Source organism: Mobula hypostoma, chromosome 17 (genome assembly GCF_963921235.1).
Source record: "Mobula hypostoma chromosome 17, sMobHyp1.1, whole genome shotgun sequence".
In the NCBI taxonomy this organism is placed as follows: Eukaryota; Metazoa; Chordata; class Chondrichthyes; order Myliobatiformes; family Myliobatidae; genus Mobula; species Mobula hypostoma.
The window spans coordinates 42,512,409-42,528,293 of NC_086113.1; the positions used below are offsets into that span (position 1 = coordinate 42,512,409).

General features: G+C 41.4%; 1 protein-coding gene across 5 annotated transcripts in view; it reads right to left on the reverse strand.

Moving 5' to 3' along the window:
• Positions 1-15,885, reverse strand: part of LOC134357975 (uncharacterized) — a 152,993-nt gene that overhangs the window by 112,098 nt on the left and 25,010 nt on the right. For all 5 annotated transcript variants that reach the window (XR_010020767.1, XM_063069807.1, XM_063069805.1 and 2 more), the window contains exons 3-4: positions 14,987-15,130; positions 2,579-2,654 (exon numbers count right to left, since the gene is read on the reverse strand). Coding sequence is in view for 4 of the 5 variants with exons in the window: in XM_063069807.1 (XP_062925877.1) it covers positions 2,579-2,654; positions 14,987-15,028 (118 nt within the window). In the remaining variant the exon portion in view is untranslated. The remainder of the gene's footprint in view (positions 1-2,578; positions 2,655-14,986; positions 15,131-15,885) is intronic.

Here is a 15,885-nt window from a genome sequence, read left to right on the forward strand (position 1 = left end):
ATGTATGTCTAGTACACATTCTGGAGCAGAGGGTGGCGGTAAAGCACCATTAAGCTGGATGCCAACCGCCGTAAAACAAGATACAGAGAGAGAGAGACCATCTTAAAACTGCGACAGTCCTTGAGGTGTGGGTATGCACTTAACACGTTAGGGAGTGAGTTCTCAGATTTTAATCCAGCAATGGAGAAGGAACAGGGATGAACTTCCAAGTCAAGATGGTGTGTGGCTTGGAGGGCAATTTCTCAGTAGTACTGTTCCCATGTATTTGCTACCCTTATTCTTCTCACTGGGAAAGGTTGTGGGTTGGAAGGTACTGTCTAACAAGTCCTGGTGGGTCGCTGCAGTGCCCTCTGTACATGACACACAATGCTACTTCTGTGTGTCAGTGGTATAGTACCCATCAAATGGACTGCTATGTCTTGTATGATTTTGAGGTTCTTGAATTTTGTTGGTATCATAGAAATTAGTGTTTGGATCCCAGCTACTCACAATATATATTGATATAGACGAGGGAGATAAATGTAATATCTTCAAGTTTGAGACAACACAAAGCTGAGTAGGATTGTGACCTGTGTGAAAGATGCAGAGATAGCAAAAGTATGACAGATGCAGTATAACATGGAAGTTACACAGTTAATGATTATCCATCATTATCTGAATAGCAAGAGTAGGAGGAAAGGGGAAAATGTAGCCAGACTGTGGTGTCCCCTCCTTGTACACCAGTGAGTGGAAGTAATCACACAGGTGCAGTGAGTGATTATGGTGGTAAATAGACCTCATCAAAACTTAAACCTCAGGATTGGACAGACTAAGTACTTCAAGAAGTTCCTGATGACAATTTATTACTACAATTTATTTTTGCTCAGCTGCATGTACCCAGCAATTATTGGACAATTGAAAGAAAATGACAAGGGTATAGTTCTGGTGAGGGATGGGGCAAGCAAGAAGTGAACATACAAATCATATGAGCACAAGAAAATAAGAATATAGGAAGAGAAGAAGGCACAGGATAGTCAAGTAGAGAAATTACATCAAAAGTATTAACATACTATACCTTTTATACATCTGTCTATTATACATCAGATAATTGACATAAACCATTGCAGCTCAGTAACTCGACAAAGAGCACTGAGTAATTTAATCTTCATGTTTCAAGTAGACTAAGGGATTACTTAATAAATGTATCTTTTCCCACATGAGAATAATTATTATCACCTTTGAAGCAGTTGGGATTCTTTTCAAATAACCATAAAAATTCTTAACACTTTGAACTTATCACTGAGTCATTACAAAGAAGACCAGGTACTCTTTCAGGCATTCGTTAAAGTACGTTAATGATTTGGATGATGGGGTGGTAAATTGGATGAGTAAGTATGCAGATAATACTAAGATAGCTGGAGTTGTGGATAATGAAGTAGGTTTTCAAAGCTTGCAGAGAGATTTAGGCCAGTTAGAAGAGTGGGCTGAAAGATGGCAGATGGAGTTTAATGCTGATAAATGTGAGGTGCTACATTTGGTAGGACTAATCAAAATAGAACATACATGGTAAATGGTAGGGCATTGAAGAATGCAGTAGATCAGAGGGATCTAGGAATAATGGTACATAGTTCCCTGAAGGTGGAATCTCATGTGGATAGGGTGGTGAAGAAAGCTTTTGGTATGCTGGCCTTTATAAATCAGAGCATTGAGTATAGGAGTTGGGATGTAATGTTGAAATTATACAAGGCATTGGTGAGGCCAAATTTGGAGTATTGTGTACAGCTCTGGTCATCGAATTATAGGAAAGATGTCAACAAAATAGAGAGAGTACAGAGAAGATTTACTAGAATGTTACCTGGGTTTCAACACCTAAGTTACAGAGAAAGGTTGAACAACTTGGGTCTTTATTCTTTGGAACGTAGAAGGTAGAGGGGGGATTTGATAGAAGTATTTAAAATTATGAGGGGGATAGATTGAGTTGACATTGATTGAGGCTCTTTCCATTGAGAGTGGGGGAGATTCAAACAAGAGGACATGAGTTGAGAGTTAAAGGGCAAAAGTTTAGGGGTAACATGAGGGGGAACTTCTTTACTCAGAGAGTAGTAGCTGTGTGGAACGAGCTTCCAGCAGAAGTGGTTGAGGCAGGTTTGATGTTGTCGTTTAAAGTTAAATTGGACAGCTATATGGACAGGAAAGGAATGGAGAGTTATGGGCTGAGTGCAGGTCAGTGGGACTAGGTGAGAGTAAGAGTTCGGCATGGACTAGAAGGTCCGAGATGGCCTGTTTCTGTGCTGTAATTGTTATATGGTTATATGGTTACAGGGAGAAATGGAAGAATCACTTACATAATTCCTCACACCAGACAGAAATTAGGGTGGAAATGAAACTGACCATAATTATAATTGAATTAGTTCTTTCCTTAACAAGCTCCGTACTTCGTCACTATAACTTCAAGCATTTCAAATCTCCCACACGGTTCTTGAAAGTTTAGAATTTATATAGAATTCATAATGTTCTTCCCATTACATTACAGAAAAGTAATAGTTCACTTCTAGTATGGTTTTATGTTGCATAAGCTTTAAGCATGGTAATATATTACCTGATTTTGGTCTCTTGTCAATAAGTGGCAAGGTTTCACTTTCAAGATACTTTTTAGAGTTAGTTTTCTTCTCATCCTGTATAATGAACATAATCACAACCTATGAGAGCCACAATGATTGGAAGCATTTTTTTTACCTTTTTATAATTGTATATAATCTACTGGAGTAGATAATCTATCATTATAGAATGAACTAACTTGAATATTTTCTTTCAACTGGAAAGTTTGCATCAATTGATAGATATTAAAGTTGTAATAGACAAATGATTCTGATTCCAGGAATGGGCAAGATGACAGAAATTTAGTCCAGAATCAAATTGCTAAGCAAAAAAAATGTAATAAGTCCCTTTCAAGTGTTTTTACTTTTATCAAGACTACTTTTATCACTAGCCATCACAGACAACGTGCACTTCAGTAAGGCCTTTGCAAAATTTTGGCTTCACCTATTACATATCACCTTATGTCCCATTCCTCTCTCATACCACAATATGCTGGCCATCTTTCTTCTTCCCTCTCAGTCCTGATGCAGGATCTTGGCCTTTTGCCTCCACAAGTGCTGTTCAACTTTCTAAATGTTTCCAGTGTTCTAGTTCTCATCCTTCATGGAAGACTGGTACAAATGTGACAAGACCATGGAACCCAAAACAAGTTGGCAAATTGCAACCAAAATGCTTTAGAAGATATTTCCGCTAATCTGAGAACAGGATTGTGGGGGGCCAAATGGTATCATTCTATGAAAGTAAAATTCCATGTTATTATTTTATATCTTTCTAGAGAAAGTCTTCCTTCTCTCTATTATACTTTCTGATGATCACATGGGTAAAAGCTAGCTTGGAAATGTAAACTATGACAAAGAGATAGTTGATGACTGCCTGCACGTGGTTAATGGGACTGACTTTTGATTATCCAAGCTCAGTTTCACTTTTAAAATATGGGATCTGAACATTATCCATTTAAAATCATTAATTGACAATCATACGTACCCAACTGTAAAATCCATTTTAAGTATAGAAACTTGCATTCTGTGATCATTTGCTATAAGCTTCAAAGAGCCTTCTACATTAAAGCTGTTTTCTAAACTTTCAGCTCAGACCACGGGACTTTATATTGATTGCCAAAGTTGGCAGAATGTCTCAGCACTTGCAAAGGTCTTCATATGATCTGTATTGAGCAACCAATAAAGTTTTCCCAAGAATATCTTTATCGACTAAGGGAAACTCTTGCCTGATGAACCTGTTGGAATTCTTTAAGATTACAAGCAGGATAGACAAAAGTGATGCAGTGAATGTTGTATATTTGGACTTTCAGAAGGCCTTTGACAAGGTGCCACCTATGAGGCTGCTTACCAAGTTAAGAGCCCATGGTATTACAGGGAAGTTCCTGGCATGGATAAAGCACTGGCTGATTGGTAGGAGGGAATAAAGCAAGTAGGAATAAAAGGATCCTTTCCTGGTAGGCTGCCAGTGACTAGTGGTGTTCCACAGGTGTCAGTGTTGGGACCACTTCTTTTTATGCTGTATATCAATGATTTAGATGATGGAGTAGATGACTTCGTTGCTAAGTGAATAGATGATACAAAGATTGGTGGAGGGGCAGGTAGTGTTGAGGAAAAGGGTAGGCTGCAGAAGGACTTAGACAGATTAGGAGAATGAGCAAGAAAGTGACAAATGAAGTACAATGTTGGAAAATGCATGGTCATGCACTTTGGTAGAAGAAATAAATGTGCAGACTTTTTTTCCAAATGGGGAGAATATCCAAAAATTTGAAATGTAAAAAGACTTGGGAGTCCTTGTGCAGAACACCCTAAAGGTTAACTAGCAGGTTGAGTCAGTGGTGAGGAAGGCAAATGCAATGTTAGTATTCATTTTAAGAGGTCTAGAATACAAGAGGAGGGATGTGATGCTGAGGCTTTATAAGGCACTGGTGAGGCTTGTGTATTGTGGACAGTTTTGGGGTCCTCGTCTAAGAAAAGATGTGCTTGCATTGGAGAGGGTTCGGAGGAGGTTCACAAGGATGATTCTGGGAATGAAAGGGTCATCATATGAGGAACTCTTTATTCACTGGACTTTAGAAGGATGGTGAGGGGGGGGGTGTCTCATTGAAACTGTTTGAATGTTGAAAGGCCTAGACAGAGTAGATGTGGAAGATGTTCCCCATGGTGGTGGAGTCTAGGACAAGAGGGTACAGCCTCAAGATAGGGGGGTGTCCATTTAAAACAGAGATATGGAGAAATTTCTTTAGCCAGAGGGTGGTGAATTTACAGAATTTGTTAATGCAGGCAGCTGAGGAGGCCAAGTCATTGGGTGTAGTTAAGGCAGAGATCAATAGGTTCTTGATTGGACATGGCATCAAAGGTTACAGGGAGAAGGCCGGGGAATAGGGTTGAAGAGGGGAAAAAAGGAACACCTTGATTGAATGGCAGAGGAGACTCAATGGGCCAAATAGCCTAATTCTGCTGCAATATCTTACGGTCTTATGGTCTAACTACACAGCCAAAATCTATTAAAGGTTTAGAAAATATACAGATTTGAAAAAAAAATAGGAAAGATCAACAGTCTGAACAATGAATCATTTCCCCCATTATCTGAAACTGCAAAAGGTAGTTATTGAGGATAGTGGACATTCAAAATTGAAAAAATAGAAAAGACTTGAAATGTTCATAATGTTGAACAGATGAACCTGATGGACATACTGGTGTCTTCAGATGGATGTTAGGTTACTGGTTCTTGTTCTCACTTTTATTTTAAGCTGGGATCTTTTGGTTTTTATATTTTCCATTATAATATCCCTTTGTCTTGCGAATGATCCTGAGCTAGATGAAAGTGTAGCACCTTAGGAAGATGCAGAAAGATTTCAAAGAGATAAAGAAAGGCTAAGTAAAAAGGTAAGAATGTGACAGATGGAACATATTGTGAAAAGGCAAGAGATGCCCACTTCAGTTAAAAATATAGAAAGCAAAGAATTTGGAAATTGAGATATTGAAAGATGTTTGACTTCATAGAGAACATGCAACTCAAATTGCTGATACTTAACATACAAGTTCACCATGCAGATGGAAAAGCAAATAGTATATTGGCATATATTGCAAGAGGATCTGAGTACAATAGTTGAGATGTCTTGGTCCAATTACATATGGTTGGCAAATCCAAATTTGGTATATTGTGCACAGGCCTGGTCTTCCTACCTAGGGAAGATTACACTTGTGACAGAATGGAACACAAGGTTCACCGATAACTTCTGGAATTGTGGGTTTGTAATTTGAAGAGAGGGTATGCCAGCTAGGTCACCAAGAAATTTTAGAAGAACGGGAAATTATCTCATTGAAACAAACAAAATTCTTAAAGGGGCTTAAGTGAGGAGATGCAAATTGATGTTTCCTTGGCTAGGGTCTCTAGAATCAGAAGTAAGAGTTTCAGAATAAAGAATTTTTACATTTCTGATGAAAGGAGTTGAAGCATTAACTACAAACAAGAGAAAATCTTCAGATGCTGGAAATCGAAGCAACACACATCAAAATGCTGGGGGATCTCAGCAAGCCAGGAAACATCTATGGAAAAGAGTACAGTTGATGCTTCAAGCTGAGATCCTTCTTCAGGACTGGAGAAAAAAAAGATGAGTCAAAGTTAGAAGGATGGGGATGGGGAAGAAGAAACACAAGGTGATAGATGAAACCGGGGGTGGGGGGTGGGAGGGGGGTGAATTAAAGAGCTGGGAAGTTGATTGGTGAAAAAGATACAGGGCTGGAGAAGGGGGAATCTGATAGAACAGGACAGAAGGCCACGGAAGAAAGAAAAGGGAAAGGACAGAAGGCCAAGGAAGAAAGAAAAGGGATAGGACAGAGGGCCACAGAAGAAAGAAAAGGGAGAGGACAGAAGGCCACATAAGTAAGAAAAGGGTGAGGACAGAAGGCCAAGGAAGAAAGAAAAGGGAGAGGACAGAAGGCCACGGAAGAAAGAAAAGGGAAAGGACAGAAGGCCAAGGAAGTGTTACGTACCCCGTAACTGGGTTGCCAAACCAGCAGAAATGGATCACTCAGTTGGAGTCTGGAGTACTAGAACTAAGAAAGTTTTATTAAAGAAACAAGCAACACAGTAATCGAAAGGATAATAAATGCAACAGTTCAGCAATGATAGCCACACATGTGCACAGAATTAAGATAACAGCATCAATCACGCTCTATCGTTGTCTAGGGGTAAATGACCAAATTTCAAAGTGACTCAAAGTTCAGTCCAGTTTAGTAGTTCAGTTCGCAGTAATCGTTGCCATGGCGATGGACAACGTGGGGGAAGAGAGAGATAGAACAGGAACAACTGATCATTCAGAACGGCTTCACTCACAGACCGGCGAGATGGCTCACAAGCAACTTTTGGGCGGGTCCTTGGTGATGTCACCTGAGGTCACCGACTGTGACCCCTCCTCCAGATGCGGTCGATCCTCTGCAGTGAACCCAGCACCCAGGCAAGGGCGGACACACACCGGGTTCCCGCTGATCGTACCTTTCCACCCTGGCCGTTGTCTGGTACTTCTCACCGACTCGTGAGAAGCGTACCGCTTCCAGGGTCTCGTTACCTCGGGTGGCGTGTGTCCTGCCTTAGCGAACCGGTCCCTTGTTATCCCCCTGCTGGGGTATCGCCTGTCCATCACTTCAAACAGTTCAAGGTTCAAAGGGGGGAGCCGCTCCAGACAGCTCTCTCTCCCCCATCCCTTCATTACACATCTCCAGACGCTGCTCCATTGTTCCTTATCTCTCCTTCCCCTGAGGGCAGGTGGCAGACCACTTGCTGATGTCACTGATGCTAACCCAGGCCAGCAAACATCTTAATTTTATGTGTATTCTCGTCACAGAAGAAAGAAAAGGGAGAGGACAGAAGGCCACGGAAAAAAGAAAAGGGAGAGGACAGAAGGCCACGGAAGAAAGAAAAGGGAGAGGACAGAAGGCCACATAAGAAAGAAAAGGGTGAGGACAGAAGGCCACGGAAGAAAGAAAAGGGAGAGGACAGAAGGCCACATAAGAAAGAAAAGGGTGAGGACAGAAGGCCAAGGAAGAAAGAAAAGGGGGAGGAGTACCAGAGGGAGGTGATGGGCAGGTAGGGAGATAAGGGGAGAAAGGGAAAAGGGATTGGGGAATGGTGAGGGGGGGCATTACTGGAAATTCAAGAAATCAATGTTCATGCGATCAGGTGTTGCTCCTCCAAACTGAGTGTGGCCTCATCATGATAGTAGAGGAGATCATGAACTGACATGTTGGAATGGGAATGCGGAGTGGAATTAAAATGGGTGGCCACTGGGTGACTCTGTTTTTTTCTGTTGATATAGCATAGGTGCTCAGCAAAGCGGTTTCCCAATCTACATCGGATCTCACCAACATACAGGAGGCCACACCGGGAGCACTGGATACAGTGGATGACCTCAAAAGGCTCACAGTGAAATGTCACCTCACTTGGAAGGATTTCACACAATGACTTCTTCATATAATACAAAAATTCCTAATTTAATAAGTTTCATTCCAGTTTAATAAGTTTCGGTTGTAGTGTATGTAGAAGAACACTCTGGATCTCATGATCATAATCTCAAAATGATTATGGAGAAGGACAGGATTGGTCTCAAACTGAGATTCTAAAGTGGCATAAGGACAATTTTGATGGCATCAGAAGGGAACTGGCAGGGATAGAATGGGATAGGTTGTTTTCTGCTGAAGAGATGCTTTGTAAGTTGGAGGCTTTCAAAAGTGAAATATTGACAGTAAAGAAACTGCATGTTTCTATTAGAATAAAAAGCAAGACTAACAGGTTTAGAGAACTTTGGTTATCAAGGGATATTGAGATCCTGGTTAAAAAAAAAGTCATATATCAGGTACAGGCAGTTTGGATCAAGTGAACACAAAATAATCTGCAGATGCTGTGGTCAAAGCAATACTTTCAGTACGCTGGATGAACTCAGCAGGTCGGGCAGCATCAGTTAGAAATGATGAGTCGACGTTTTGGGCTGGAACCCTTCGTCGGGACTGAAGAATGAAAGATGGGGAAGGATTTGAAGAATGCTTGTAGCTTCAGTTGATAGACCAGTAATTTGAAAGACAAAGGGGTTGGGGAGGGGAAGCATTGACGTCATAGCCCTAAAAACAATGGGTAGTAGAAGAAGGAGGCGGAACCATGAGGGAGCTGGGGGAGGGGGTAGAGTGAAATAGGGATAGAGGAAGGGAGGGGGAGGGAATTACCGGAAGTTGGAGAATTCTACGTTCATACCAAGGGGCTGGAGACTACCTAGACGGTATATGAAGTGCTGCTCCTCCAACCTGAGTTTAGCCTCATCATGACAGTAGAGGAGGCCATGTATGGACATATCTGAATGGGAATGGGAAGCAGAATTGAAGTGGGTGGCTACCGGGAGATCCTGTCTGTTGCGGCCGACGGAGTGGAGGTGCTCAACGAAGCAGTCCCCCAATCTGCGTCAGGTTTCACCAATATAGAGGAGGCTGCACCGGGAGCACCGGATGCAGTAGATGACCCCAACAGACTCACAATTGAAGTGTTGTCTCACCTGGAAGGATTGTTTGGGGCCCTGAATGGTTGCAAGAGATGAGGTGTAGGGACAGGTGTAGCGCTTACGCTTACAGGGACAATTCCCTCCCCCTCCCTTCCTCTATCCCTATTTCACTCTACACCCTCCCCCAGCTCCCTCATGCTTCCGCCTCCTTCTGCTGCTACCCATTGTTTTCAGGGATATGACGTCAATGCTTCCCCTCCCCCACCCCTTTGTCTTTCGAATTACTGGTCTTTCAACTGAAGCTACAAGCATGCTTCAAATCCTTCCCCATCTTTCTTTCTTCAGTCCTGACGAAGGGTTCCGGCCCGAAACGTTGACTCATCATTTCTAACTGATGCTGCCCGACCTGCTGAGTTCATCCAGCGTACTGAAAGTGTTACTTGGAGCAAGTGAAGTGTTTGGGGAGTACAAAAAATGCAGGAGGAAACACTTAAGCAGGAGGGCTAAAAGAGGGCATGAGTGTGCTCTGGCAGACAAGATAAAGGGAACAACCCAAGAGTTTCTATGGGTATACTAGGAGCAAAGGGATAGCAATGGAAAAAGTGTTCTTCTTGAAAGTTAGCATGGTCATCTTTACAGTGGCATGCAAAAGTTCGGCCACCCCGGACAAAATTTCTGTTTCTGTGAATAGCTAAGTGAGTAAAAGTTGATCTGATTTCCAAAAGGCATGAAGTTAAAGGTGACACATTTCTTTAATATTTTAAGCAAGATTACTTTTTTATTTCCATCCTTTACAGTTTCAAAATAACAAAAAAGGAAAAGGGCCCGAAGCAAAAGTTTGAGCACCCTGCATGGTCAGTACTTAGTAACACCCCCTTTGGCAAGTATTACAGCTTGTAAACACTTTCTGTAGCCAGCTAAGAGCCTTTCAATTCTTGTCTGGGGGATTTTCACCCATTCTTCCTTGCAAAAGGCTTCTAGTTCTGTGAGATTCTTAGGCCATCTTGCATGCACTGCTCTTTTGAGGTCTATCCACAGATTTTCGATGATGTTTAGGTCAGGGGACTGTGAGGGCCATGGCAAAACCTTCAGCTTGCACCTTTTGAGGTAGTCCATTATGGATTTTGAGGTGTGTTTAGGATTATTATCCTGTTGTAGAAGCCATCCTCTTTCCATCTTCAGCTTTTTTCTTTTTACAGACGGTGTGATGTTTGCTTCCAGAATTTGCTGGTATTTAATTGGTTAATTGGTTAAGTGGTTAAGGCGTTCTTCTAGTTATCTGAAGGTCGCTAGTTCAAGCCTCAGCTGTGGCAGTGTGTTTATGTCCTTGAACAAGGCACTTAACCACACATTGCTCTAGTGTCTGTGCGAGGAGTGGCACCCCACACAGACTACCAATCTGCACCTTGTAAGGCATGAAAATGCCCGATGCAGGCTTCTCATGGTCTGAGTCAACGTCCCCTCCATTCGTCCCTCTACCAGTGAAATGTTCCCCGTGCCACTGGCTGCAACACAAGATCAATCCACCCCCGTGCTTAACAGTTGGAGAGGGGTTCTTTTCATGAAATTCTGCACCCTTTTTTCTCCAAACATACCTTTGCTCATTGCGCCCAAAAAGTTCTATTTTAACTTCACCAGTCCACAGGACTTGTTTCCAAAATGCATCAGGCTTGTTTAGATGTTCCTTTGCAAACTTCTGATGCTGAATTTTGTGGTGAGGACACAGGAAAGGTTTTCTTGTGATGACTCTTCCATGAAGGTCATATTTGTGCAGGTGTCGCTGCACAGTAGAACAGTGCACCACCACTCCAGGGTCTGCTGAATCTTCATGAAGGTCTTTTGCAGTCAAACAGGGGTTTTGATTTGCCTTTCAGCAATCCTACGAACAGTTCTCTCGGAAAGTTTTCTTGGTCTTCCAGACTTCAACTTGACCTCCATCGTTCCTGTTAACTGCTATTTCTTAATTACATTACCAACTGAGGAAACGGCTACCTGAAAACACTTTGCTATCTTCTTATAGCTTTCTCCTGCTTTGCGGCATCATTTATTTTAATTTTCAGAGTGCTAGGCAGCTGCTTACAGGAGCCCATGGCTGCTGATTGTTGGGACAAGGTTTGAGGAGTCAGGGTATTTATAAAGCTTTGAAATTTGCATCACCTGGCCTTTCCTAATGATGACTGTAAACAAGCCATAGCCCTAACAAGCTAATTAAGGTCTGAGACCTTGGTAAAAGTTATCTGAGAGCTCAAATCTCTTGGGGTGCCCAAACTTTTGCATGGTGCTCCTTTCCTTTTTTTCACGCTATAATTGTACAAAACAAAAATAATACACTAATCTTGCTTAAAATGTTGAAAAGAATGTTTCATCTTTAACTTTATGACTTTTGGAGATCAGTTCATCTTCTATTCACTTAACTATTCACAGTAACTGAAATTTTGAACAGGGGTGCCTAAACTTTTACATGCCACTGTACATGGAGCTGAAAGAGATGGAGAGATCTTAAGCGGATTTATTGTATCTATATTTATTCACAAAACAAGACACAGAGACTATTGAAATGAGGCAAAAGAGTAGTGGGGTCATGGACCATATCTGGATTATGGAAGAGGTGAATTAGTTCTCATCCCTGAGGCCTGATGAGGTTCCACTTAGATGTTGTGGGGCCCTGGCAGAGATGTTAGCCAGTGAGAACTGGGGAATAGGTACTGTTGTTCCATTGTTCAAGAAATGCTCAAGAATAAGTTGGGAACTTATAGGCTGGTGAGCCTGATACAAGTTGTGGGTAAATTATTGGAAGGTAGTCCAAGAACAAGACATACAAGGGTTTGAATAGACAGGGCCTGATTAGGGATGGTCAACATGGCTTTGGTTGTGGTAGATCATGTCTAACCAATCTTACAGTGCTTTTCAAAGAGTTTATTTAGCCTATGTCCAGTTGAATTTCTCAAACAATCACTTTGTTTGCTGCTTGAGTTGTTGATGCTTAACGTATTAGCCACCAATGCAGCTAAAGCACCATATACTGTATGTAAGGTGGAATTGACAGAAAGTAGTTTAGGGATTTAGCATGATGAGAGGCTTATAAGTAATAATTTGGTGCAGAGTTGACCAGTTCCTACATTGACTTTAGCAAGGTCTTTGACAAAGTTCTGCATGAGAGGCTGGTCCAGAAGGTTAAGACACTTGGCATTCAGGATGAAGTGGTAAATTTGATTCAGCATTGACATAGTGGGAGAAAACAGAGAATGGTAACAGACAGTTGCCTCTTTGACTGGAGATCTGCGACCAATGTTGTGCTGTAGGGATCGGTGGTGGGTCTGTTGTTGTTTACCATATATATTAAAGATTTAGATGATAATGTGGTAAACTGAATCAGCAAATTTGTGGATGACTCCAAGATTGTGATGTAGTGACCAGAGAGGAAGGCTATTAATGCTTGCAGCGTGATCTTTGTGGACCATCTGGGAAGATGAGCTGAAAATCAATAGCAGATGGAATTCAATTGTGAACAAGTGTGAGATGTTGCAATAGGGAAGGACAAACCAGGATATACAGTGAATGGTGGGTATCTGAGGTATGTTATAGAACTAAAGGATCTGGGAATACAGATACATAATTCCTTGAAAGTGGCATCACAGATAAATAGTGTGGTAAAGAAACTTCAGCACATTGATGTTAATAAATCACGGCACAGAATACAGGAGTTGGAATGTTATGCTAAAGTTGTACAAGATTCAAGATCAAGGATTGTTTAATGTCATTTTCTGTACACAAATATAAAGGAGAATTAAATAATTGTCACTCATGTCAGATGCAGAACAAAACAAAATAAAAATTCTAAAAACCCAATAAATATAAATACATAAGATAACTTGTATACATGGATTGATAGTATGTTCATAATGTGATGCTAGGCTGTATATAACACAACTGACAGGGAATAATAAAGTAGTATTGATCAGCCTCACTGTTGGGGAAAGGAACTGGTTTTCAGTCTGGTTGTCCTGGTGTGCACACAGCTTCTCACCAATGGTAGGAAGAGAATCCATGAGCAGTTTGGGTGGGATCCTTCATGATGTTACTAGCCCTTTTCCAGCATCTTTCTGTATTCATGTCCTTGATGGCAGGTAAGCTGGTGACACATTGGGCAGTTTTGTCCAGCCATTGCAGAGCTTTCCGGTCCGCCTCAGTGCAGTTTTCATACCAAGCAGTGCTGCAGTTTGTCAGGATGCACATCTGTAGAATGACACTTGTACGAATATGCAAAGTCCAGCTCTCTTCAGTCTCCTCAAAAAGTAGAGGCCTTGGTGAGCTTTTTTGACTGTGTAGGATATATTCTTGGACCATGAGAGGTTGTGCATGATGTGCACTCATGGGAGTTTGAAACTGCTTGCAGTTACCACTGCTGTGCTGCCAACGTAAAGAGGGAAATGAGTGGTGCAAGCTCTCCTAAAGTCAATAACCATCTCCTTTGTCTTCTTGACATTAAGGAAGAGGTTATTTGCCTGGTATCAGGCCTTGAGCTCTTCCACCTCCTCTCTTTAGGGCCTTTCATTGTTGTTGGTGATGAGCTCCACCACTGTCATGTCATCAGCAAACGTGACGATATGATTGCTCGGGTGTTTGGATATGCAGTCATGTACAAACACAGTGTACAGCAATGGGCTCAGCACATTGCTGGGGGGGCACCTGTGTTGAGGATGATGGGGAGGGAGGAACAGTTGTGTATCCTGACTATCTGAGGTCCTGAGGTCTGTTCATTAGGGAATCCAACACTCAGTTTCACAGTGGTATATTTAGACCAAAAAAGGAGGAGTTTGTCCACTAAAGTCTATGGGACAATAGTGTTGAATGCTGAAATGAATCCCGAAACAGCATTCGGGGCGAACAGGAAAGCTCTGCAATGACTAGTCAAAACTGCCTAATGCGTCACCAGCTTACCTGCCATCAAGGACATGAATGCAGAAAAGTGCTGGAAAAGGGCTAGTGTCATTGTTTTCTAGGTATGTCAGGGGCCAGATGCTACAGCATCTGTTGCAGAACAGTTCTGTTGGCACACATATTGGTGAGTGTCCAATGTGGCAGAAATGGAGCTTTTGATATATGCCATAATCAGCTATTCAAAGCACTTCATGATGATTGGCATCAATGCCACTGGGTAGTAATCGTTTGGTTCTGAAGGTGTGGAGTTCTTTGATTTGAAGAATGAGGGGACAGCAGCCTGGATGAGATGTTAGTGAGGCTGATATTAGAATAGTAGATGCAGTTCTGGTCACCCATCTACAGGAAAGATATCAATAAGCTTGAAAGAGTGCAGGAAAAATTTACAAGGATGTGCTGGGACTTGAAGATCTGAGCTATAGGGAAAGGTTGATTAGGTTAAGATATTTTTCCCTGGAGTTCAGAAGAATGAGCGGAGATCTTATTGAGGTATACAAAATAATGTGGCTGAATAACTGCAGGCTTTTTCACCTCAGGTTGGGTAAGACTAGAACTAGAAGTCATAGATTTCGGGCAAAAGGTGAAAACTTCAAGGTGAATCTGAAAATACGCAAGGGAAATCTGAGGGGAAATTTCTACACTCAGATGGTAGTGTGAGTGTGGAATGAACTGATGGCAGAAATAATAGATGTGAGTTCAATTGTAACACTAAGAGAAGTTTGGATAGGTACATGGATGAGAAGGTTTAAGGGATAAAGTTTGAGTGCACATATGACAGTAGGCAGAAGATTGGGTCGGCATAAACTGGATAGCTTAACGGATGGACTGGATAGCATAAAGGCTTGTTTCTGTACTGTAGTACTCTATGACTATGACAGTTATATTTACTTGACATAAAGAATGACTATTAGCAATTCATCAAAAGCATATCAATTATTGACCACTTTTACTTTAATACTACACTATTTTTTTTCTTCTTACCAATTCCTTCAAGCAAAAAGAAAGAGATTTTCCTGTGTGCATGACATCACTTATCCATTTATTTTCATCTAAATATTTCTGAATGTGGTAAAATCCATTTTGTAGCTGAGACTGTTCGGTTGAAGGGACTTGATTTTTCTTCACCTACAGAACAAGCAATTAAAATTATTTCTGGCAAAATGAAACAAAGAATGCATTGGTATATTATTGTCACATGTACCAAGATACTGCAAAAGAAATGTGTCCTGAAATCTATTTATACAGATCAAATCATTAGACAGTGCATTGAACTATAAGGTAAAACAATAACAATGCAGAATAACATGTAGAAGTTACCTAAAAGGTGTAGTACAGGTAAATGATAAAATGTAAGACAATAACAAGGTAAATTGTAAGGCCAAGAGCCCAACTCAAAATCGCACCAATTAGCAGTGACTGCATGCAGCTCCTTTGGGAATCATTAAATATTTCTGTTTAGGACTACTACAGCTGAAATCTACAAACACAGCCACACATACCTCAGTAAGCAAGATTGTTATATGACATTTTAAAAACCTATCAATACTCAAATCTAACGATATCAGCAGACGCAGATGGCAGACTTGGGTTGTGAATGCAATTCTCCTTTAAGAAAACCGAAGCATGGACACTGAGCTGGTCTGCAGGTACGATTGAAATGCAGAGGCTTCCTGACTATCATACTGGTAAATGTACAGTCTCTGGAAAATAAAATTGAAGACCTCAGAACAAGATGACAGTATCAGAGGGATATGAGGGACATACTTCATGGAAACATGGCTATAATCCACCATGTCAGACACCTCGCTGCAGCCTGATGGCGTCATCATTTTGCACCATCATCCTGAGTAGGCCAACGTCAGGGAGACACTGGAGGTAAT